This window comes from Acipenser ruthenus, chromosome 13 (assembly GCF_902713425.1).
Source record: "Acipenser ruthenus chromosome 13, fAciRut3.2 maternal haplotype, whole genome shotgun sequence".
Taxonomy (NCBI): Eukaryota; Metazoa; Chordata; class Actinopteri; order Acipenseriformes; family Acipenseridae; genus Acipenser; species Acipenser ruthenus.
Genome location: NC_081201.1, coordinates 20,236,707 through 20,263,141, shown reverse-complemented (window position 1 = coordinate 20,263,141; position 26,435 = coordinate 20,236,707). Strand labels below are relative to the sequence as shown.

The 26,435-nt window shown below is 39.5% G+C and overlaps 1 protein-coding gene across 1 annotated transcript in view; it reads left to right on the top strand.

Moving 5' to 3' along the window:
• sec23ip (SEC23 interacting protein) overlaps window positions 1-26,435 on the top strand; it is a 70,879-nt gene that overhangs the window by 24,721 nt on the left and 19,723 nt on the right. The window contains exons 11-13 of the mRNA XM_034925923.2: window positions 1,533-1,688; window positions 3,146-3,241; window positions 20,209-20,421. Coding sequence (XP_034781814.2) covers window positions 1,533-1,688; window positions 3,146-3,241; window positions 20,209-20,421 — 465 coding nt within the window. The remainder of the gene's footprint in view (window positions 1-1,532; window positions 1,689-3,145; window positions 3,242-20,208; window positions 20,422-26,435) is intronic.

The following is a 26,435-nucleotide window of genomic DNA, read 5'->3' as shown; positions in this document are numbered from 1 at the left end:
TAAAAGTTGGAGTGTAAGCGCAGCTCTGCAACATACACTGCCAAATCAAACAAGTCAATGGGCATGGGCTTGCATGTTAAGAGCTATGCACACTGGACGCGAGCTTGCGAATCAAAAATAATTAAAACTATTGATTTAAATGGAGTAGTGCACAACACAAGTGAAGCGATTGGCATGAATGAAGCGAGCAAATATAGAAATACATTTGTTTTATTTGTATTTTGCTACACGCTGTTCATGTCGCAATGGACCAATCAGAAATAAGGTCAAAGGTAGCGACTGTCAGTGTCTTGCTCACGCAGAGATTACCATGAGAATTTAATTATTAAAGTCGAAAAATATAATGTTCTTTATGATGCCAGTGCCTGTGGTTATAGACAATAAAAAGGACGCACATGTCAAGAAATAGCAGAACAATTGGAAATTTGATGGTATGTCTATCTCTCTTATTTCACCTTAATTTTAGTCAAAGTGATGGGGTGCGCCACACACTGGTTTCGTATTTCTGTAAAATGATGCTGTTTATTTTACAGAAACACCCCTGTCAGCCGGTGTTCTGACAGGCGTAGCTCCGACCCATGCTCCTTACATTGTACATAAACATATTTACAGAAGTGTGGACTGTAAAACAAACCCACAGTGCTGAAAACACTACTCTATTCACAAGCCCCGAAGACGGGAATCTTAGCATGGAGTCGGCCAAGAACGCTGCCTGTGGATGCAGTCTGCACATGTATATCCCTTACTCATACTCCTGCTGAAAGCCCCTTCTAACTCCCCTCCCACTCACTACGCACCCTGCTCCTACCACACCTGTATGACATAGTCAATAGCATGGAATGCAGATCGTGAGTGTCAAAGTATGCTTCTGATATCAATGAGAAATAAATAACAATACTAATGGTAATGGAAACATTCTGCGCATTGCAAGCCATAGCCATTTTCATTCAAATTTGGTCTTCGGAACAATTCAAATAATTTTGTGCTTAAGCATATGAAATTTGAGCACATGCATACATTTGTGTCTAATGTTTATAATTATCACAGGCATTAGCATGGCTAATAAGCTAAATATTTAAAGGGCCAGCACAGATTTAATGTATTATGCATTGTTTTTTTTTAGTGTATAGCATGTATTATGCAAATATTTAAAGTATTACAGATTTTCTTGTTGTTACTGCATCTTGATGGTGGTCCACTATGAAAGGCGCTATATAAAATAAAGATTGAGTGATTGATTTGTGACGTGCATAACCCTCTGCGTGGTGCGCAAACCTTTCGAATATGTGGGCCCTTATTTTCATAAAGTAGAACATTTAAAAAAAAAAAAAAAACTAGTCTACTTATCTACCTACCCCTATTTAAAGTTGGCCTAAAACTTAATAAAGACATTCTTTAGTTAACAGTAAAATAAATACTATACTCTTAATGCATTACAAACATACATTAAAGAATTACAATTTTGGTAATTCGTTACTCCTTGCAAAATGAGTCTTGGTCGAAGTCAGGCAGCATTCTGATTTGTTTGTCAGATGGATGCAAGCATCACAGAGGAACTCCAGGAGGAAGAGGCGGGGCTTGAGGAGGAAGGGGAGGAGATATTGGACCTGAGCACAGCTCTGGAAAAGTTGTCTCTATCTGAATACCTTAGCACTTTGGAGAAGGAAAAGATCGACATGGAAACTCTGGTATGCTGCAATCATAAGGGCATTTTAGCCAAATTTCCAAAGGGTTTTAACAAAAACAATTAGGTTTATTAGCAGTTCTTGAGTGCAATGTTCGTTTTATGTAATTTTACAATATATTATTTCTTCTACATTTTCTCTTTCACTCATCAAGGCTGATTGTGGGGAAGCATGTCTGTGGTGCACAGGCCTCTGTGCATAATGCATCACCAAAGTGCTTCAGTGCACAGCCTTGGGAAGTCTGTCCAGAAGCACCTTTGGTGTACTATTTACTAAGTGTAGCGAATGGTGAAGTAGAAGAGCCGAAACTCATACAGAATGCACACTGTAGGATAGTCAATAATTGGAACATGCAGATGATATGAAGCACTCCTTTAATATGTTGTATGTGTATAGTGCCTCTTGCTAAATCATACTTGAGGCCATATGCAAAACATTAGGGGAGTGTAAGTACTCAGTTTCTCTGTTTTTCTTGGGAGGTATTCAGAAAAGCTGCATTTCCCTTGTCTACAACTGAGTACCAGTCGATGGCAATTACCTATCGCACTAAGTGATTTTAAAAGCTGATTGGAAGTTTTCCTTTCACACAGGGCCCTGATATTTGTACTAAATTGTACAGAAGAGGGAAATGCAGCTTTTCTTGTTAACACATTTTAAATATGCTTTGTTTAATACTCAGTGTACCTCATGAACTTACTTGCATGTTAGACATGGTTCTGAGAGCTCTGTTGAGACCAAAGGGGTGCTATAACCCTTCAGTTTTAAAACTTAACCAAGATGTAATGACTAAAACAGAAAAAGGATTTTTAATCTAAACAAGAAGAAAATATTAGTTGTGATAACTGCAATATTCCACATCCATACTTGCTCTTTTAATGTATGTTAGATACAGCTGCACTGCAAATTAAAATATATATATATATATATATATATATATATATATATATATATATATATATATATATATATATATATATATAGAGGTACAGCTGCACTGTAAATTCTTGTTCAGCAGATGGCATTGTGGTTCTGCTGCAGAACTTTAGAAGGTTTGTTTCTACCTCAAAGACTTCCTTGCAAATGTAATGTAACCCTACATCTCGGTAGATATCATTAGCCCATTGCAAAGACATAAATAATGCTTCCATTATTCCGCTCTTGGTGTTCTTGAACATGCTTTAGAGGAGCAGCCCTGCTTCCTGGGGGGAATGCATTACAAAAAAAACTAAAAAAACAACCTGGCTTTTCACTTTAACTTGTGATTCATGACACCAAGAAGCTCAAAGTAACTTTAAATATGTTGCTTTTTTTGTGTGTTTTTTTTTCTGATAGAATTGATAGAAACTGCTTAATAATTTATAGAGGTTTTGATAGTTTAGACTGCAGTATTCTCCCAGTGGTTTGAACCCCTTGATATCCTATTGGCTGTCTTGATCTGTGTTTTCTTCCTCGTTCATTAGCTCCTGTGCACAATGGATGATCTGAAAGAGATGGGAATTCCTCTCGGGCCCAGGAAGAAGATTGCCAACTTTGTGAAAGAAAAAGCAAGCAAGCAGGTATAGCATTACCTACCCATTACTGGCTCCTGTTTTAAAGCTAACTAAACAAGACAAGTTAATCTTGCCTAATAAGCAGAGCCCTGTGTTTTTCGCAGATACAAAATAGCACAAAATACAACGAAATGCAACATATAAAACGAAAAATCATTACAAACCAAACATAGTGACATTTTTAAATCTGGAGGTTTATACACAAAATACTTTAAATAAATACTTGCAATCATAGTTGTCAAGGCTCAGCCGTTACCATAGACACGATCTGAAGGGAAACAGAAGCTCTGATGTTTTTTATTTTTTTCATTTAACCTTTATTTTACCAGATAAGAAGACTGAGAACAAATTCTCATTTACAGTGACGATCTGGTCAAGAGGCAAGCATCACAGCAGCACAAAGCAAACAAATACAACATAGAAAAAAATAAAATAAATAACACATTAACAAGTACAAACACATGCATCAGACAACAGTGAATTCTGTTTCCAGACTAAACCGGATGTTTCTTTGGCTGTTTCTGTACTTAATAACTGTCTGACCGATATAAAAACATGAATGCAGCACAATTTCTTGCAGTTAAACTGTAGCAAGACAGAGGTCTTGTTATTGGGTTCTTCACATCCGGTCAGGAAAGCTGGCAATTTAGTGTTGGTTATTAATGGGCGTGAGATTAGTCCAATATCTAACCTAGGTGTAGGGTTCGATTCCACTCTATGCGGTCTGCTAATGACTCTAGTCTGCTTGTGCCGAAGAGAAGGCTGCGCACTATGGGTGACCGGGCTTTTTGCTTGATGGCCCCCCGCCTTTGTAACAATCTGCCTGGACACTTGAAGGACTGTAAGACTATTGAGGCTTTTTTATAATTGTGCTTATTGTATTACATGTATTTTTCTGTTTTTATTTTTATTTTTTTCCTCTGTTAAGCGCTTTTCTGATTCCTGCAACGTAAGGCGCTATATAAATAAAATGTATTATTATTATTATTATTATTATTATTATTATTATTTAGTATTATTATTTCAGATTCCGATTAAAAACATCCTCCGAAACAAAACTCTGTAGTTTTAATTTGATTTGAAATTCATTCCAGTCATAAGCAGCCGCAAACGGAAATGAATTACACCCAAAAACAGTGGACACTCTGAGAAGAACCAATCTAATAAATGAATCTGATCTGTAATTGCAAGCTGAAGCAGAGAACTGTAATAGGTTGCACAGATATAGTGGGTTTTCCCAATCAGGGTTCTATAAACCAACCTAAGCCAATGATCGCCTAGTGTGCAATGAAGGCCATTCAACCATAATGTAAAGATCGCAGTGATGAGTAAGATGAGAAGCAGCAGTTATAAATCTTATAGCAGAATGATATAGAGCATCAATCTTCCCCAAAGCTTCCAGAAAAATATATAATTTGGAGCGAGTCGTTTGGGGAATTAAAATTGTGATAGAAAAGAAGAAAAGTTTATTTCTAAAATGCCTAAACCGTGCATAACAATTAAATAACGCTGCAAAGAATTTGAGCATGAGGCGATGTATGCAGCTGACAGTGAGAAAATAATGATGTGCAGATTTTGCAACTGTCAGCTGGAATGGGAGTCGAAAGATACAGTCGTTAAGCATTAGCTGTTTATTCCTTTTGGGGAAAATATGGCTCGTTTGCTTATATTTTGTATGAGGTATGCTAATTCTTTGTTTTATTTCAAGTGGAGCAAATGCTGTTTGGTTTTGAATGAATCTGAATGAATGAATCTGCTTTGCTAAAATTGTTTAGTACTGAGACATCTTGTATGATGTGCTTCTTGTTGGTTAGTATGTAGTCAATTTCATTCTTCACTCTGTTGGGTCCTGTCCATGTCCATTTCCTGATGGGTTTCTTCAAGAAGAAGGTGTTCATGATGAGTAAGTTCTTGTTCTCTGCAAATTCGACTAGTCTGTCGCCCCTCTCGTTCCTGTCGCCATGTCCAAATTTGCCGACCGAATTCTCGTCTTCTTGCTGGGCTCCTATTTTGGCGTTGAAGTCACCGATGATGAATTTATAGTGGCTCTTTCCATTTTCGTGTAGTTCTTGTACTTCATAAAAATCTTCGACTTCTTCATCCGAATAGCTTGTTGTTGGTGCATATACTTGGATGACCTGAAGTTCATACTGCCTTGAAACTGTCAATCTCTACTGCGTTATTTTTTATTCTTTTGTGGATAATGTAAGAAAGTGTAGTCCGGGGAGAAAACAGGACTACACCTCCCAGAAGGACATGGGCTGAAAAGCCCTAATTTAATTGTTAATTATTGTTAATGGGGGCAGCAGTGTGGAGTAGCAGTTTGGGCTTTGAACTCTTGACCGGAGGGTCGTGGGTTCAATCCCAGGTGTGGGACACTGCTGCTGTACCCTTGAGCAAGGTACTTTACCTAGATTGATCCAGTAAAAACCCAACTGTATAAATGAGTAATTGTATGTAAAAATAATGTGTAAAAAATAATGTAATTGTACGTAAAAATAATGCGCTATCTTGTAACAATTGTAAGTCGCCCTGGATAAGGGCGTCTGCTAAGAAATAAATAATAATAATAATTATCATCTGCACCTGGCTGTCATTGTAAATTAGAGCCAGGTAAAGGGTACTTAAGGAGAGCAGTCAGTCTGCTCAGGGCTGCTGCTGTGTGAAGAGCCCGACTGTGCATCGTTAAAAGGAAGGGAAAAAAAGGTACTGTGCGTATGATTTGGCTAAACTGTGTGTTTTTTTGTAAGGATGGGGAAACAGCTTACAGTGCCTTGCGAAAGTATTCGGCCCCCTTGAACTTTGCGACCTTTTGCCACATTTCAGGCTTCAAACATAAAGATATGAAACTGTAATTTTTTGTGAAGAATCAACAACAAGTGGGACACAATCATGAAGTGGAACGAAATTTATTGGATATTTCAAACTTTTTTAACAAATAAAAAACTGAAAAATTGGGCGTGCAAAATTATTCAGCCCCCTTAAGTTAATACTTTGTAGCGCCACCTTTTGCTGCGATTACAGCTGTAAGTCGCTTGGGGTATGTCTCTATCAGTTTTGCACATCGAGAGACTGAAATTTTTGCCCATTCCTCCTTGCAAAACAGCTCGAGCTCAGTGAGGTTGGATGGAGAGCATTTGTGAACAGCAGTTTTCAGTTCTTTCCACAGATTTTCGATTGGATTCAGGTCTGGACTTTGACTTGGCCATTCTAACACCTGGATATGTTTATTTGTGAACCATTCCATTGTAGATTTTGCTTTATGTTTTGGATCATTGTCTTGTTGGAAGACAAATCTCCGTCCCAGTCTCAGGTCTTTTGCAGACTCCATCAGGTTTTCTTCCAGAATGGTCCTGTATTTGGCTCCATCCCTTCCCATCAATTTTAACCATCTTCCCTGTCCCTGCTGAAGAAAAGCAGGCCCAAACCATGATGCTGCCACCACCATGTTTGACAGTGGGGATGGTGTGTTCAGGGGATGAGCTGTGTTGCTTTTACGCCAAACATAATGTTTTGCATTGTTGCCAAAAAGTTCGATTTTGGTTTCATCTGACCAGAGCACCTTCTTCCACATGTTTGGTGTGTCTCCCAGGTGGCTTGTGGTGTAAACGACACTTTTTATGGATATCTTTAAGAAATGTCTTTCTTCTTGCCACTCTTCCATAAAGGCCAGATTTGTGCAGTATACGACTGATTGTTGTCCTATGGACAGAGTCTCCCACCTCAGCTGTAGATCTCTGCAGTTCATCCAGAGTGATCATGGGCCTCTTGGCTGCATCTCTGATCAGTCTTCTCCTTGTATGAGCTGAAAGTTTAGAGGGACGGCCAGGTCTTGGTAGATTTGCAGTGGTCTGATACTCCTTCCATTTCAATATTATCGCTTGCACAGTGCTCCTTGGGATGTTTAAAGCTTGGGAAATCTTTTTGTATCCAAATCCGGCTTTAAACTTCTCCACAACAGTATCTCGGACCTGCCTGGTGTGTTCCTTGTTCTTCATGATGCTCTCTGCGCTTTAAACGGACCTCTGAGACTATCACAGTGCAGGTGCATTTATACGGAGACTTGATTACACACAGGTGGATTCTATTTATCATCATTAGTCATTTAGGTCAACATTGGATCATTCAGAGATCCTCACTGAACTTCTGGAGAGAGTTTGCTGCACTGAAAGTAAAGGGGCTGAATAATTTTGCACGCCCAATTTTTCAGTTTTTTATTTGTTAAAAAAGTTTGAAATATCCAATAAATTTCGTTCCACTTCATGATTGTGTCCCACTTGTTGTTGATTCTTCACAAAAAATTACAGTTTCATATCTTTATGTTTGAAGCCTGAAATGTGGCAAAAGGTCGCAAAGTTCAAGGGGGCCGAATACTTTCGCAAGGCACTGTAGCTGTCCCGTGTTAGACAGGGTGTACCTGAATTTTAGTTAGCACTCCAAAGTGGACCTAGGTTTTTGTTTACATTTGTTTATTTTTGTGTGTGTATAATAATAAAAGAAAATTAGCGCAACCGTGCTGTAAAAATTCAAGTTCATGTGTCTGGGTCAATTTTTGAAGGGGAAAGAGCCCGAGAGAGCCTGTGTGGCGAGCGTCTCGGTTACAATAATGAATCCAACACCTCCTGTTCGCCCATCTGTAGTGCCTCAGTAGAAGAGAAGATGTCCCCTTTTGAGTTCTAGTAGTCCTACGTCTTTTCACCGTACTTCGCTTAGTCCTTCAATGTCCCACTTGATTCTTCTTCCAACTCTTGAAGTCTTGCTTCACCTGAAAGAGATCTGCAGTTGTACGTGGCCAGGGTCAGTGTTCTGTGGCAGCCTAAAATCATAACCCGGTGATCTTAGCACCCTCTGCCTTCATGCTTAACCGGCCGCTGCTTTGGTCGGTGGCAGTCCAGCCTCCGGGGAATGAGGGCCATTTTTTTGTCTTTGCCCTCCTCATGGAGGGGTTGGCCATAACTCCCTACGCTGGCCAGACGGGTTGGCGAGTGCCCCTTCCACTTTGGCTGAGTATTGTTACTCAAGCTTTCACAGCATGGTTGAACCTGCCAGAGTCAGTGGACCCCGCTGTACTTTGTCTTGAGAACCCATTGTCACCCTCCTGCCACTTTGAGGCAGTGGAAATTGTACTTTAGGAGGGGGGTGTGTGTGTGTGTGTGTGTGTGTGTGTGTGTGAGAAGTATTAGACACATTCAGGAGCTATAATATATATATATATATATATATATATAATATATATATATATATATATATATATATATATATATATATATATATATATTAATGTAATCGATGTTATGAGCATCAACAATTTAGTCAAAGCCTCCACTAGAGTTTTCCACTATTCAAACTTTGACTGTTATTAATACAGCTTAGTTTGGGTAAGAAGAAACCAAGCTTGTCATTTAGCAGTCTTTAATTAACATTGATGAGAATCTTCAAAAACTTGTGATCACAACAACTCAAAGTAAAAACTATACATGAGCAGCTAATGTGAAGTGTTGAAGTAGCTAATTGTGACCCGGATGACTGTAAGGGTGACGTCAGACCCGGAAGAACACACAGTACTGTGAGTGAAATGATAAATGCTCTGCTTGCGCGTTTATTAAAGGAACAAAATAAAAAGTTTAAACAAAACACAAAACACTTGCACAAAACAAACAGCATGTTGGCCAAACAGACAGACAAACAAATGGTGCACTTAGGAAAAGTATTTTGGGTAAAATATAGAACAAGAGTTCCTCCCAGTCAGTCAGCATTGTTAGTAAAGGAGTCACATTCAGGGTACCGCTGGACTTGTGAGATTGATTGCTCATTAAAATCCTTAGCCTATTTTTAAAGAGGAGACAGCTCTCTATTCAGGGATACCAAGATATTTAGTGAGCAAGTAGTCTGAGTGATGTTATCTGGAAACAAACTCCCCATTCCCAGTTTTCCTAGAAAACAAAGAACCTTTCAGGGGACCATTGTACTTATGAGATCTCTTGCTCATTAAAATATGCTTGCATATTTTTAAAGAGGAGATGGTTATCTATTCAGGGATACCAGTATATTTAGTAAGTAAAGGGTCTGAGTGAATACAATCACCATCCTAGTTGTTCTGTAAATCATTTGTTGTTTCCATTATTTCTGTTGGTACTCTACCTATCCATGAAAGACAGCAACTGGGGGAGGAAAAACATATAAACCTTGTCATTTTATAATTGCTTTTGTGGGAATTGAGCCCCAGACTAGTAATTGGGCCCCATGGCAGATGTCCTTCTAATGTAAGAAGAAAGGCAGGCTAAAACTCCAAATACTGACTAGTCAGGAGCAGTCACTTCAGAGAGATGAGATGACACCCGGTGTGCCACCTGTCATTTCAACATCATGCCTAATTCTGTTCAGGAGCCATGCTTTCATATAGCCTTCCCTTTCATCATGAAAACTATTTTTTAATAGTAGCTCTCAGATAAGTAAGTAGGACATTGAAACATATTCCTGCCAGTAAAAGGCTCATCAGTACACTAGCGCACGGGTTCTCAAACTTTTTTTGTTGACGGACCCTTTTTCACATGTAACATTAATCATGGACCCCCTACTGAGAAACTGGCTGACAAAAGTATATAAAATGTACTTATAAACACATACTGTTAATAATGCTTAAAGAAAAAAAGTACACAGCACTTACAGATACTGTAGATGTCAGTGAGATGGGTGGGCCTGCTTCTTACTGCAGAGTCTGTCTATCCTTGGTGTGATGGTTGACAAGCAAACTCGCAAATCATTCTCCACTTCTAGTCGGGACCTGAGCTTTGTCTTCATAGCTGCCAAAGCAGAGAACGATGCTTCACATATATATGTTGTTGGGAAAGGTAGCAGCACTTTCATGGCTTCTTTTACTAAGACTGGGTACTCCACTGCAACAGTTGGCCAAAACTGGTAAGGGGCTTGTTCCTGAAACTTAATTTTCAGCGTGCGGTCACAGGAGAGTTCGACCAGCTCTTGTTCTGCTTTTCCACTCAAGCGACAGGTTGACTTAGCAAAAGTTGAAAATGGATCTCGAACCCAATCATATTCCTCCATGTTTAAAATTTTAAAGTAAACTCCAAAGTACTCTGCCAAAGTTGAAAGGTGAGCAACGAGTGTCTCTCACACAGTCAATTGTCATGCTGTTCGTATCCAGGAATTCTGTCGTTTGCGGAAACATATCAGAGATTCCATTGCTCACTCTTGTTTTCCAAATGTCTAGTTTCTTCGTAAATGATGCAATCTTGTCACTCACCTCAAGTATGGTTGTATTGCCCCCTTGTGTGGACAGGTTCAGGGCATTCAACAAGTTAAACATATCTGCGAGGTATGCAAGCTTCGTGATCCATAGCGTGTCAGAAAAGTTTGGCAAGTGTAGGATTATGCACAGAAAGAAAGCCCAGCAGTTCTTTGCGAAGTTGGAAAACTCGTTCCAACACTCTGCCGCGAGATAACCAATGCACCTCCGTGTGAAACAATAATTTATCATATTCAGCACCCATTTCGGAACACAACTTTGAAAACAGGCGTGAATTCAAAGGCCTGGACTTTACAAAATTCACAACTGTCACAGCTGCATTTAATTCGGGTTCCATTTTCTTCGATGCAAGGGCCTGGCGATGCAGCATACAGTGTGTTACAATTACGTTTGGGTTTATAGCTCGTATTCTTGCTACAACACCATTCCTGTTGCCTGTCATAGCGGCCTCGCCGTCTGTATAAACAGCAACACACTTCTCCCATCTTAGAGATTCAGCTTTCATGAAATCATCCAATAACTTGAAAATGTCTTCACCTGTTGTATGTTCTGGTAACTCCTGACAAAAAAGAAAATCTTCCACAATTTCCCCCAACCAAACATAACGAACATAAACTAACAATTGTGCTGCATTACCAACATCTGTTGTCTCATCAAGCTGAATTGCAAACTGCTCACACGTACGTAGCCTTTCGGTGAGCTGGCATTTCAAATCACTTGAAAGCTCTTCAATTCTCCTACTTACTGTGTCGTTAGAAAGTGGTATGGCCTTCAGTTTATTCGCTGCATTTTTGCTAACCATCACTTCGCACATTTCTACAGCAGCTGGAAGAATCAGTTCTTCTCCAATAGTATGGGCCTTTTTACTCTTTGCAATCCGAAGAGCTGTTAAGAAGGATGCTTTCAGAGCCTTTTCTGGAACCGTTGTTATGTTTGTCATTTTAGTTTTCTGTTGATTGTATTCTTCTTTCTTTCTTTTAAAAAAGTCTCTGGATTTGTCTTTGTATTTTGGGTGCCTTGTAGTAAGATGTCGTTTCAGCTTTGCAGGTTTCATTGCTTCATTTGACAGAATTTGTAAGCATACAACGCATTGCGGCCGCCCATCACTAAATTCCATAAAACCCAAATCAATGTAACTGTCATCAAACTTTCTCTTTTGCTTTTTACTGGACTCGGCGTTGTCACTGCCTTCAGCACAACTAGCAGTACATGGACGTTTTAAATACTTATCCATTTTTCTTAATGTTTGCTCACTCACTATTTATTTTCTCTCACTAATAATATCTTTCACTTCCACCCGCCAAATACGTCTCAGACTGACATCACTGAGCTCTTGTCGTAAGCATTTCTGCATTTGACGCTTATTAGTAGGCTCACCATAGTTTTCATATTAACCGGCGAGATTTGAGAACATTTTAAAGTTGTCTTTAAACTGCAATATGTTTTTATCCGTAAGTATTACGCCTTTGTTAATATGAAAAGTTAAATTAATCTTGCTGATTTAATTTTTCTGATTTGATCGGGAGTGCAAATTATTAGGGCAATAGTAGTTATTAATAGAATGTAAAAAGCGACAGTTGACACTACAAAAAAAAAACATGAATGAAAAAAAACATTTAATCATTTTAATTATTATTATTGCTGTGTACGGAGTTACGCAGGTTTAATGCTTAATTTACACGTTACTTTATTTCAGTTAAGGGCAACATTAAAATCCCATTCTGTCTCCCCAGTGGTGACTGGGGTACTACTGTCCTAAATGTTAGTAACTCTTACTGTACTATGTTTCTGTACATGCACCACTAAGTAATTATGATTATATGCGTCTGTTCCGGTAGGCATTTCATACGTGCAGTGAGATTTTTTTTCCCCCTAATATTTTGCGGACCCCAGTTTGAGAACCCCTGCACTAGCGGTAAAACAAGAGGTTTTACTTTCCTTCTGCAGCAGCAAGGTTGAACAGATCTTACACCTTGTTAAACAAAGACTGAATAGAACTAGATGGTAACTTCACAAGTAAAGTTGTGGGGCTTGCTTTATTGGGAAAGTTGTCAAAGTAGCTGATTTGTGTCAAAAGTCACATGGTTTACTAATTGTCTTATGCTTAGAATGTGCTATAATTTGAAATTTCTCAAAGTTCTATGACAGTTAATTCAACAGTGGGAAGTAGCCTACTGAAAGAAGTTGATGCGGTTACTAAAACAGCTGTACCTCTTCATTGGTAGACGCCATTCCTGTTTTGATTTCATATTTGAATAGCTGAGAAGTAGAGGAAGATTCCATATGCTCTAACTTTTTGTCTTGTTGGGAAAGTGGTCAAAGTAGCTGATTTGTGTCAAAAGTTACATCGTTTACAGTAAATAGAATGTTGGAAGTCTGGGAGTTTTTAAACAATGGGGAGCTTTAGAATTGTTGAAAAAAAGTCCCATTAAAGTGAATGAAGATGGACAAAAAAGGACAAAAAGCTTAATAGTTTAAAAAGTAAAAAAGTTGTATACAAGCGCACTGTATACACACCGGTCTACATTTTAAAGTTTGAACGGCGTTTCTAGCTTAAACGGTGTAAGAGGAGTAGCGTGCCAAAGAATAAGAAGAAGAAGTATGTTGAAGATTTAAAGTGGGGACTCTTGCTTCGCAAGCCCCACTAATGAGAACATCCAGTCAGTTTTTACACAGAAACATGACATTATAATTAATAATAATAATAATAATAATAATAATAATAATAATAAACTTTATTTTGTATAGCGCCCTTAAAAGCAATCATCTCAGAGCGCTTCACAATTAATAGTACAGCAATAAATAAACAGATTATACATAAAAAAGCACAAGGAAATAAAACAATCATAACAATCATAAAAACGCCTTTCTAAAAAACTAAATTAGCTTTAAAAACACTCAAAGAAGCTGAGTCCCTGATCTCTAGTGGAATTGAGTTCTATAATTTGGGGGCATAACAACAGAAGGCCCTGTCACCCATGGAGCGCAGGTGAGCAGACAGGACACACAGCAGTCTGAGATCAGCAAAGCGGAGGTTGCGAGTGGGAGTGTAAAAAGATAAAAGATCTGACAGATAAGTCGGAGCTAGCCCATGAAGAGCCTTATATGTCAGCATTAAAATTTTAAAATCAATTCTGAATCTGATAGGCAGCCAGTGCAAGGCCTCCAAGACAGGAGTAATGTGATCTCTTGAGCGGGACCGAGACAAAATTCTGGCTGCAGAGTTTTGAACAAATTGAATTTTAGTGAGGATGCTATTAGACACCCCAGCGAGCAGGGTGTTACAGTAATCGATCCTGGAGAAAACAAAGGCATGAACCAGTTTTTCAGCTGCAGGTAGAGAAAGCATGGGATGCAGTCTGGCAATATTTCTAAGGTGAAAAAAAGAAACCTTGACAGTATTCAGCACATGCGATTCAAAAGTTAACCCAGGATCGAAAATCACACCCAAATTTTTCATCTTAGATCTGAACTCAAGCATGGTTCCATCAACAGACAGATTTAAAGCATTGGTTTTACCTAGCTGGTGAGGAGTACAGGGGGCTGAGGACAGAGCCTTTCGGGACACCAGAAGTTACTGCCCAACATCAGAACTAAACCCTCCCAGGGAGATAAATTGTTGACGTCCTGTTAGATATGATCTAAACCAGTTGAGGGCAGTGCCAGAGATGCCAAATAAACACTCTAATCTATCAAGTAGGATCTCGTGATTTACAGTGTCAAATGCTGCACTAAGATCCAAGAGGATTAAAATTGATAATGCACCTGAGTCAGCAGCCAATTAACAGATCATTAGTGACTTTGACCAGGGCAGTCTTAGTGCTATGAAGATGCCGAAAGCCAGATTGAAAGGGTTCAAAAAGATTGTTTGCAGTGAGATGCCAGTTTAATTGCCTAGTGACAGCTTGTTCTAGTAGTTTGGCTAGAAAGGGCAAATTTGAAATGGGGCGAAAATTATTAAGATTATCCAAGGCCATATGAGGTTTTTTAGGCACAGGCGTAACTGCAGCAGTTTTAAAAGCAACCGGAACCACACCAGAACTCTGACTCATTTATAATAATTAACACCAAGGGGCAGAGCAGCTCAAAACAGGACTGAAAAAGAACAGAGGGGATAGGATCCAACAGACAACAGGTGGCCTTCATACAAAGGGCCAGATCTGTAAGAGAATTAAGAGTGAGAGGTGTAAAACAGGAAGAGAGGACCCCACAAAGCCAGACAGACCGAGAAACTGTGCAAGAGGAGTCTGAGAAGAAATACTAATGTGTAGACGAATGTTTTTAATCTTAGACTTAAAAAACTCTAAGAAACTATTGCATAGCTGATGTGAAGCCGGTAATGTGGAGGGGCAGTTAGAGAGCCACGCTGCCCGTGAGACATTACAGCCATGCTGCACACCGCATGCGGGGTCCAGTAGGGGTCAAGTATAGGGAGGTGAACTTCCATTGAACCTGTAGCATTGTGGAAGAACTTACGCAGGATGATAAATCACAAGATATTGTCTTCAGCAGGTGCTGCTCTCAGACAGCAGTCCTGTTCTTTCTAGCATTGTCTGAAATGAATGCAGTCCTGTCGCTCCCATTCATTTAAGTAACACTGCGGTGTGCGTCAACTCGAATTACACTTTCCAGTGATTGAAGCTTCCTCTACACTGCTCTTCCAAAATCATTTCTGAAGGAGTAATAAAACAAAGGGTGATATCTGTCTCTTCAAGCTGGTCACAGTGACATTGTTATTGTTGTTGTTGTTATTGCTGAAATTGCAGCATTAAAAAAAAAAAGCTTCCCCTTGCAATGTGCAACAGAAGGATTTAAAGAAGCCGTTGCCTCACACGTTGTCTATTGATTTTTACATTTTCAAGGCTTTAAGTCCATTTTACTAATCAATAGTTGGAATTATGTGTAGGGGTTTGGAGCAAGAGATAATGATCTAAAAAAAAAAAAAAAAAAACAGGTGAGAGAGCACAACTCAGTTCTGAGCTGAACACCCCCTGCCCGCCATTCAGTCCTGAGCCTCTCTCAAGAAAAGACTATGTAATTGTGCAGGGGGTTTGTGATGTGCTGTCCGCTGTGGTAACCAGAGCAACATTCTACCCATAGTGGATGCTGGAAATACATCGGTTATAAATACAACATCGAACAACACTCTTACATCCACTGGGGCAGTGTTGCAGGGGGCCAGGTTAATGGTTACAATAACAATGATCTTGGACTTGTATAGTGCCTTCCACAGCTGCAAAGAAATTCAATTAAAACCAAGTACTGAAAGACTGTCATTTCAAGTAAGCCTTTAGACTGGATTTAAAAAAAACTCCCTCTGGTTTACCAGTTTTGCTTGCAGGAAAGACATGTTTGAGAGACCTTTTGTGGCCACAGAGGTGCTTTAAACTAGGGTGTGATGACTGAACTAGAACCTGATATACATGATTTCCATTACACGAGAGTAGATGTTAAAACTTCATGCTGATTTGAACTCGGCTCTCGCCAAGATAAGCACCAACTAAGACGTAGCTTTACAGTAAACTAATGTGATCCATATGCGTCTCCATCCATTTACGTTTCCTTCCATATGATGATGTAGATATCCTTCTGTCTGGTGTTAATGGCTGAAGTGTAATGCTGGCTCCAGGGATCAGCTTATTTTGCTTCCCTGGCGCATCAGCACACACAACGGCTGCGATGCTGGCTCCGGGGATCAACCAAAGTGCGGCCTCCCCAGCGCATCAGCATGACAACCGTCTGGATTGAGCTAAGTAGGGTACATCTCTGGGGTTTTCAAGTGGGCACCTTCCATCCTCAGTGTTTCGTCGACTAGCCCACGACACCTCAACAGGGCTCGACGATGATTCTGGCGTCCCAGCATCACCCCCCTCCGTCCCCCACTCAACTCAGCCCAGCTTACTTACCTGTCCCCAGCCAGAATCTTTCCGTCTCAACCACAGCCAGTTGCTGCTCCTCTCTGCTGCTTCAGATAAGTTCTTCACTGTGCGACGCAACTCTTGGCCACTGAATCCGACGTCTCTGAGAAACCGGGTTGTAGAGTGTGCCACAAATCCTCGACAACCCACTTCCACTGGGTAAACCCGAACTCTCCATCCTCGCTGTTCCGCTTCAGTGGATAGTTGAGCATACCGCAGTTTCTTCCTCTCATACGCCTCATCTACAGCGTCCTCCCATGGCACTGTTAACTCTACCAGGTGAACAAGGCGTGCTGATCCAGACCACAAGACAATATCTGGTCGAAGGTTAGTGGTGGCAATCTCAGGTGGAAAAATAAGCCGTTGACCAACATCTGCCAGCATATTCCAGTCTCTAGCAGCTTCCAGTTGTCCTGGGCGAGGATTGGTTTTAACACCTTTTCTTGGTGGTTGCTCTCCTGGGCGGAGGAATGTTGTCTTTTGTGTGTAATGTTTTGATGGAACAGGTGGCAACTTATTGGTCATGTTACGCTTGTCTTCCAATGCTAAGGCCAAACATCGCAGCACCTGGTCATGGCGCCAAGTAAACCGTCCTTGGCTAAGAGCCACCTTACATCCTGTCAAAATGTGCCTTAATGTTGCAGGTGATGAACACAAAGGACATGAGGGATCCTCTCCTACCCAGAGGTTTAGGTTCTGTGGTGATGGGAGAACATCATATGTTGACCTGATGAGGAAACTGATCCTGCTCTGTTCCATTGACCATAGGTCTTGCCAGCCAATCTTGCGTTGTTCCACACTCTCCCATCTCATCCATTCTCCCTGCTTGGCCTGGGAAATGGCCTTTATACACCTCATCCTCTCCTCCTGCTTTTGCACCTCGTTGACTACCAGCTTCCTTCTTTGAGCTGGGGCCGCCTTGTGCCATGTAGGAGGAGTTGAACTGAAACCAAGACCCCCTCTTCCATGCTGAACTTGCCCCATGATATCACCAATTCGAAGGGCAGCCTTTGCATCTTCTACAGCTTTCTTTGCCGCCCACTTTCTTCCAGTTTTCAACACAGGTGCTGCCTCCCTTACGCATTTGTCGCGTGACTCTACTAATGTCATTTCCAGTCTGACCTTGGCGCACTTAAACTCCTCGGTTAGAGCAGAGACTGGTAGCTGCAGTATTCCTTTACCATAAAGTCCCACTCTGCTGAGGCAGCGTGGAACTCCCAACCATTTCCTGATGTATGAACTGATTAAAGCTTCCAGCTTCTCTACTGTTGTCAAAGAAACCTCGTACACAGTCAGTGGCCACAGCAACCTCGGCAGTAGACCAAACTGAAAGCACCAGAGTTTTAGTTTACCTGGTAGAGCGCAGCTGTCTATGCTCTTCAACCCTTCCACTGCTTGTTGTCTAACTTCTCCCACACGAACTGTGTCCTTTAGATCCCTGTCGTACCATCTCCCAAGACTCTTCACTGGCTTCTCAGACACTGTTGGTATTGCCGCACCATTAATGAAGAATGTTTTATCTACTACTTTGCCTTTAATTATAGAGATGCTCCTTGATTTAGTGGGCTTGAATTGCATTCGTGCCCATTCAATGTTATTGGTTAATTTGCCCAATAATCGATTAGTGCAGGCTACTGTTGTAGTCATGGTTGTCATGTCATCCATGTATGCTCGAATTGGTGGTCGCATTCCAGAAGCCAAGCGCTCTCCTCCTACTACCCATTTTGATGCCCTAATGATTACTTCCATTGCCATGGTAAAAGCCAGTGGAGAAATGGTGCATCCTGCCATTATTCCAACCTCTAGGCATTGCCATGTAGTGCTGAATTCTGAAGTTGAAAAACTGAATTGCAAATCTCCAAAATAGGCTTTCACTAAATTTGTTATTGTCATCGGTACACTGAAAAAATCAAATGCTGCCCAAAGTAGTTCATGTGGCACTGAACCATATGCATTAGCCAAATCCAGGAATGTCACATGGAGCTCCTTCCTCTCCTTTTTAGCTGATTGAATTTGTTGCCAGATCACATTGATGTGTTCTAAGCAACCTGGGAAACCTGGAATGCCCGCTTTTTGTATTGAAGTGTCAATGAAGCAGTTCTTTAATAGGTAAGCTGACAATCTCTGAGCAATAATGCTGAAGAAAATCTTGCCTTCTACGTTTAATAGGGAAATGGGACGAAACTGACTGATGCTTGTAGAATCTTTTTCTTTAGGTATAAAGACTCCACCTGCTCGGCGCCATGCTCTTGGTACAACCTGTTTTTCCCATGCCACTTTCATCAATTTCCACAGAATTCGTAGAACTCCTGAAGCACTCTTGTACACTCTGTACGGAACTCCATTAGGCCCTGGAGATGATGAAGCCCTTGCTTTATTCACAGCTTGCTCTATTTCTTTCCACTTAGGTGCACAGTCCTCCATTTGGTATTCTGGTGGATTGATAGGTGGGATGTCTGACGGAATTGACATAGGCTCCTGCCTTTTTGAATCTGTATGTGTTTCCTCCAAATATCTCTCCAGCTCAACCTTAGATGCTTTTAGTGTGCCATTCTTCTCACTGGTGAATAACGTCTTTACAAATTTGAATGGGTCTTTATAAAAGTTAGCTCTCGCACGCTCCTTCTTTTTGTAGCGTTTCCGTAGGCGCTCAGCTCTGCGCAATGTTGCAAGCTTATCTTTTATGACCCTTTGTAAGAGATTGAGTCCCTCCTTCTGACTTTGTTCTGCTCTTCTCCATTGGTTCCTCAGCTGTCTCCTTTCTCTAACTAAGTGTTCAATCTCCTGCTGCCGTCTAGACTTTCCAGGAATAGTTTGTACTTTTTCCTTCCTTTTTTCAACTCCAAACCTCTCACTTCCATATGCGTAGATGATGTCCCCAAATTTATCCAGCTTCTTTTCAACTGTTCCACTTAATCTTTCCAATGCAACGCAGAGATCTGTGTTTACTGTGTCCCATGCAGTTTTCTCACAAGCTCTTGGCCATTTAACTCCAGGCTTGTGCCCGTTGAGGTTCTTTTCTCTCTTATGCTGGTTTGTCTGACCGGGTTCACAAGGATCATTAGGTTCATCACTAACTGTGTCCAAGCAAGTCCTCCTCACATCTATGACAGGGGTGCTGATATCCTGTGAACTGTGGTTTGCTTCCTGTCGCTGGATTTCATTCGACTGACTTGACTGACTTCGTAAGAAGTACTGATCAATGCGAGGCCCTTGTCCCTTCTCCCTCAAGCATTTCATTCTCCCTTGATGAATCTTCAAACCCCTGACCGTTGTCGCCTTGCTCCAGCCGCAGACACAAACCTGGAGTTCCATGTCTTTGTTAACTGCAGATCTTGAACTAGTCTTTTGTGAAGTACTCTCCATACTCATATCCGTTTCCGTTCCTAAGTCGTTAACCGTGTTGTCCAACGTTGAGTCATCTTCCGCCCCCGCTCTCGCAGACTCTAGGGCTAAAACAAGAAGAATGCAACTGTAATAGTTGTTCTTTAATAACTAACTCCGTTCATGTTTGACGTGAGCTGTATTCTTGTGAATGCTTGTGAATTAGCCCGCTGTCTGAGCCGCATAGCCCAAATACTGATCCAGATTGCAAGTTTCGCTCCTTTATGTAAAATCTGTAACTTAATTCCATTGCATGTGTACATTTTTCTCCCCGTAATAACTCTGTTAACTGCTCAATTTATCAATAAAAAGCTCAATTAGCTTAGTGTTTGCTTATGAGCCTGAAGGGCACCCAATATTAGAAGTTCACAGATTGTTCTTCAGTGCATCTGTTCTTTTCTCTGCAGGAAAAAAGAAAAGTGTTGGCCGAGAAGATGGCTTCAGTGGAAGCCCTGAGGAAAGCCAGGGAGGAGGCTGTGCAGAGGGTCAGAGAGGAGGCAGCGGCCACCCCTTCAGAGGCTGCGCTGCACGGGAAACTTGGCAAGAGGAGGCTGCCAGTGGGTAGCACCGTCTCATCCATGCACGTGGACTACGATTATTTTGAAGTTGGCACAGGACAGGTGTGTTTTTGATTTTTCCTTTGTCGTTTCCATTCTGGTTTGGTAGGCCCCTAAAAGCTTGCGTCATTTTTTGTATGTTTGAGTGTTCAGTGGCTACCTCTGATCTAGTAGAGAGTGTATTTCTCACGCACTCTTTGCTGTGTTAGGCCCGAGAGCGAAGAGTCAGGTCTGTCGTACAAAGAGTACAAGGTAAAATACACTCTTAGCTTGATTAGAGAGCCACCGAATGCTTTTAAACATATTATGTCATTAAATCTAAATAAGAAAAAAGACAAAATATACTTAATCTGTTTATATAGAACCTGTTGTGGTTTCAAACGTGCAGAATGCTTTGTCATTGACATTGAGTGCAAGATTTATACTCTCAGGGAAATTATACAGTAAGTGTAGTTGCTGCTAATAAGATCCAATGGGGACAAGTTATTATGTACTGTTGTTCCTAACTCCTATACTCTTCTTGTGAGCTCTTTGGGTGGTAAAGCTGAACAGTTCTGTCACCCAAAGTGCAAAATAGATCCTTATACCAGGGTCAACTGTACACTATGCATACAAGAACACAATACATAGTTAATGTGAAGTGTGGTGGGGTGCCCGTGCTTGCGTAATAATTTAAGATACTGGAGTCTTGCAGTTGAGGTTCAAACCAACAGGGGGTTTATTTTTATCACAGGGTAGGGTTCTTTTCACAGGTACAGAAAATAAACAACACAAATCCTAACTCGGTTTCAGAGTACTACCTTCACTGTTTCCATTTCCCTGTCTAAAGTCAGGATGGCTAAGCCGTTTCCCTGACACAAAACCAAACAAACAAAATAAACGTTTTTTACCCCATATACTTTTTGTTTAATTCTTTAACTTGTTCTCTTCTCTTACTTATTTGCTTCCAAAGCTCTCCAACACAAGGCTGTCACTCAGGGCCTTGTACAACGTACAATCACGCAATTAACCTATAAATCATTCATTAATTATTCAATCCAGTCTCATTGCTAGTGTGACTAATGAAAAACAGAGACCTCTACTGGTCAGAATTGAGCATTGCGGGAAATAATACCCTTGTCATTCTCAGAATGACATATTTATTTTGTAGCACTTTACCACAGTAGCCATAGCCATGTCTTTAGAATCCATCACTTGCTAGTCTGCCATGCATAAGGTAGAGTGGCTCAAAGATGCACCTGGCAATTCTGCCTCTATATGGCCACACTGCTCAGAGCGCTGTCTGATACTCATGAACTTGGCAGTTTTCAACTCGTTGTACAATTAAATACAAATCAGTTAAGCACCATCTTTCTGTATTTTGTAGAAGTATAAATACTCCGGTAAACATAAATAACATTCATCATACTCATACTTTGACGGTTTTTGTTTTATTTCCCTTTAAAAACTGCCATTTCTGAAAATAATACGGTCTCAAGCATATTCAAACTGGTAGAAAATGAATAAAAACATTAAATTAAATCTAAAACACACATTTTCAGTATAGTATAGTAACTGAAGAAGACATAACATGTGCAATGTAATTTATTTTTGCTCGTAGTGCTTTCTTGTAGTGATCTCAAAACAACGCACCACGGCACCACCTGTTGTCTTGATAGTGCAAAATATGCATTTCGAACGGGTCCGCGGCACCGAGTTTTATTTTTCTACACTTTTTTAAACTCACGGTTGATGAGTCCTGGTCGATTTTGGTTTATGTTTGTGTAATAAATTAAAAGTAGACAGTCTAAACTTTTTGTCAGTGTAGGCCCTAAAATGTACGTCATACAGAAGGGCGTTTTTTTCCGTTTTTTTTCCTTTACGCGATGATCTCAACACCTAAACCAATCAGGGCCGAGCTGACACTTAAACTATTGGTTGTTGAAGGTGTCTATAATAAAACGTAATTTAAATCAAGAGCCAATCATGGTCGACATTTTAGATATTAAGGCGTTAACATTGTACGCACTTCCTCGCCAGCTTGTAATTTTTTGAACAGTCCTCAGTAGAGTCTTTGTTTTGATGGGGAGAGGAGCTCCCAACGTTCCATCAGCGAGTACTATTCGGACGCAGCAGAGCAATACTTTATTGTACGGAATTAGGAATAGAGTTATTACATTTATTAAAGTTATTAAATTATAAAAATGTAAATGATAATTTATATGTACAGATTTTGAGCAATGGAGTTATACACGAAATATATGTATTTGCCGTTTCTAGACAAAATGATCGACCCCTGAAATATGCGTTTTGTGATATTTTAATCACTACTTCATCCTTAATTTAAAAAATCAAGAACTTAAATTTTAAACAAAAATGGTCTAGAACGTAAGGGAATTAATTTAAAATAGAAATAAAATGCGTGAAATTAAGCTTAGACAAACTGCCTATCGTTGTACGGGGGGGTGAAACAGTGCCGCGGCTCCAGCAATGCTGAACATGAACTAGGTCATTTAAAATACGCTAGTACAGTAGTTGATAGGCAAACAGTTAAAAACTATAGATAATGGGGATATAACATAGATCTGACATATGCTTGTGTGTGTGTCTGTCATTAGACTGCCGTTTGAGCTCATATCTCCTGTGTAGGTTGAATATTTTTAGGCTCGGTAGTTTAAACATGTAACAAAACGTCACAAAGTGGTCATTTGAATATTAATTAAATAATTGTTTTATTTATTTTAACCATTGTTGTTTTAAACTACACAACGGCAACAAATATGATACCAAATTATATATTATGCTTTAAATATATCAACTTTATAGAAATTACAAAGTTGCAATTGTGTAACAATTTACACAAATTTAAATTAGATTAATATATTAATAAGTTAAAAATGCTAAACACTTTATTTATATACAAATAATCACATTACCTGCCTTTTCAGTGGCAAATGCACTCTTTACAAATTCTTAACATGTAAAACATTGTTATGATGACTTTTGAACCTTAAACAAACACTATAACACATATTGCAAAACTGGAATAGTTATAATTTCTTAACAGACAAATAAAAACGCTTTTAAACAAGCTATAATATGTTATGTTGCGATACATTATAAACAAAACCCTTGCATTTAAAAATGACACCTAACCCATTTTTTTCAGTACAGATTTACTGCACAGACACGTGTCTGTAGGTGCCACGCCTTCTGGGCAGTCCTGACACTTGGGTGAGGTGCGTTTTTAGGGGCAGGTTGTTGCATTAAAAGAAAAACTAACTTTCAATTGAAAAACACGACCAAGCTTAGCGTAAACTTTTTCTTTAATTTTTTTTTTTTTTTTAATTTTTTTTTTTTTTTTTTTTTTAATTCAGAAAGCTAAAGTCAGTAGAGTGCAACACTTAAATCCAAGATGGCCGCCGAGAAGGAAAGGGTAGCAGGATTTGGTGCATAAAAAAGCATTTCTACACGTTTTAAATCATTTTTTATATATTTTAATTTTAGATATGTTTAAGTTAGGTAAAAACTGTTAATAATAACCTATTTTTTTTGTTTGTTGTTGAAATCTAAAAAAATATGTGGCCACCTTACATAAGGAGACACTTCTGGCAAAATAAGGTGTACCGGGATGTTCAGATCCAGAATAGTATAGATAACCTGTACCCACGTCTCTCTATTTCAAACTTGTAATAGAGTAATGGAAGGTGTAATAAAATGCCTGTGTAACGGGCAGTGTTGTGTGATGTCCTGCCGTAACGGATTTTGACTCCTGTCGGTGAGATGAGATGAGGTTAAAAGCTCTACATCCACACCTGCAGATGAGCCTGGCTGTCTTGATTAGTGGTTAAGTTGCGTGCTTGTGGTGTGCATGGTCTCCTGTTCGCTCCCACGTACAGCCCTCTTACACATGAAACAGTTCCAGTGTGAGTAACTGTTTTATGTGAAATAAACAAGCCCCGCTTACATGTGAAACTGTTCCAGTATGATAAACTGTTTTGAGGTGAAAATAAACAAACTCTTAAAGGATATCAAACGCTCTAAATGTTTCTCTAACTGGATAGCTGTGCTTTTAGATACATGGTTCTGGCCTAAGTTGATATATGTTCAACCTGAATTCTGTATGCAGAACTGTTTTTTATACCCAACACATTTGAGATTTTGCCATGTTTGTACCAATTTCCTAAGAGTATTGCAATTCAACAATGACGGCACACACATTCCTTAAAACCTCATCTGTTTCTGCTGCTTCAATATTTATATTCCCCTGAAGCACAGACAGTAGACAAACAGCAATCAGAACACACTGGCACCCTCTCAATTGGTATAGCATTATTTCTAGGCCTCTGTTTTTAAGGGCTCCATTTTAGATGCTTAACATCTAAAAAACATTATTTGTTGTTGGATTCATTTACTTTTATTGTGTTCCTCTGACAAAACACATGTTCTGTCTTGACCCAGTTTGGGTTTTGTTTCTTTTTTGTCCTTATAGTCTGACATATTTTTCTTCAGATTGTCTGTAATAAAACAAAGCCCTTTTGTCACGGTAACAAGTACAGTAACATATGAACAATAAGGACTTCAGACATACTTTTCTTCCATCAACAGAATGGAAAATATATGTACAAGGACAGGTCATTCTCAGTGGTCTTGTTTCCATAAACTGTACAATGGGTTACAAAAAAAAGAAATACTACGCAGTGTGATTAAAAGGGTTTATGGAACAGCAGGTTTCTATGCAATTAAACTGAGCATCGTAAAACTACACCAATACCCCCCCCAATCTATTATGGCAGAGTACAGTGGTAGAGCTGTATTCTAAACAAGCAACAAGCACACAGTGAAAAACAAAAAGAGAGTATATGAAATAACTACTTACTTGGGAGATAGTTGCATTCATTGTAAGCTAAAATTATTGCGATCATTTTAGCCGATTTTTATTTAATAATTGAATCCATCGTTCAATGCGGAGGGTTGGGACTAATTCCTGCTTTTCAACTCCCAATTCCTTTTTTAAATTCAATTCACAATTCCATTTTAATCAATTCCAACACCTCTTTGATCAAAATTGCCATTGGCAGTATTCTTTAAAATGAGCTTCTCACAGTGGCAACACATTACTTCAATTGAAGTCACTGTTAGTCAATTAAATTGGCTTAAATTAAAGCAGTTGAAGAGTAGGAAAATTATTTGAAAGCCTAGTTTACATCCTGTCCAAAGGTATACTCAAATTAGGCTGTTGGACTGCATGTTCAGCTGTATGTATGTCTTGTGCATTTTCTGGCTGCAAGTTTGTTACGTTTCTCCATTGTAATGCTACAGTTTGATAAAAGAGAGTAAACTGAAGTTCTCAGTGGATTTTAACAGTGATTTGACCCCTGTGCTCATGCCTCATAGCTGTATGCTGTGTTGAATTCTCAGCACTGCCCCACATTAAAAAGAAGATCATTTTGACTTGCCACATAACCCTGTGAGGTAAATAACAGATTTCTGTCTGACCCAAAAAAGAGATCCCTTTGTTCAAGTGCATTATTTCTGTGTGACTTCATTCAAACATCGTTTGCATCCAGCTTGCCTTTGTTTTCAGTTTAAATGAACTTGCCTGTCCACCAGTCTCTCCCTTTTAGTTTACCTATTACATTAAAGTGATTGTAGCTAAAATCCATAAATCTTACCTGTTGTACACTTCTATTTATTATATAGGTCTAAAACATGCTGTTTTTGAAAGAAATGCATATTATAGTAACACGGATTTTCAAACTGAGAACGTTCTTTATCCTCGTGTAATACCAGATGTCTTAAAATGAGAATACATGTTTTCTATAACCTGTGTTTCTTTCAAAACTGCACATTTGAGACCTATGTACTGTTACTCACGGAATACAAAACAGGGACGATTTGTGAAATGATTTTCTTAACTACAGTCACCAAGATAGTGTATATTGATCAGACTGGTAAAACCTTATAAAGCTTGTGTTTTAAAGCTGCTGCTTACCTGGCATTTTGCCTTCACCTCATAGTTAATTTCATATGTCATACAATTTAGGGAACCAGTAAAACAATTTAGTCAGTCAAATTCCTATTTTATTTATTGCACA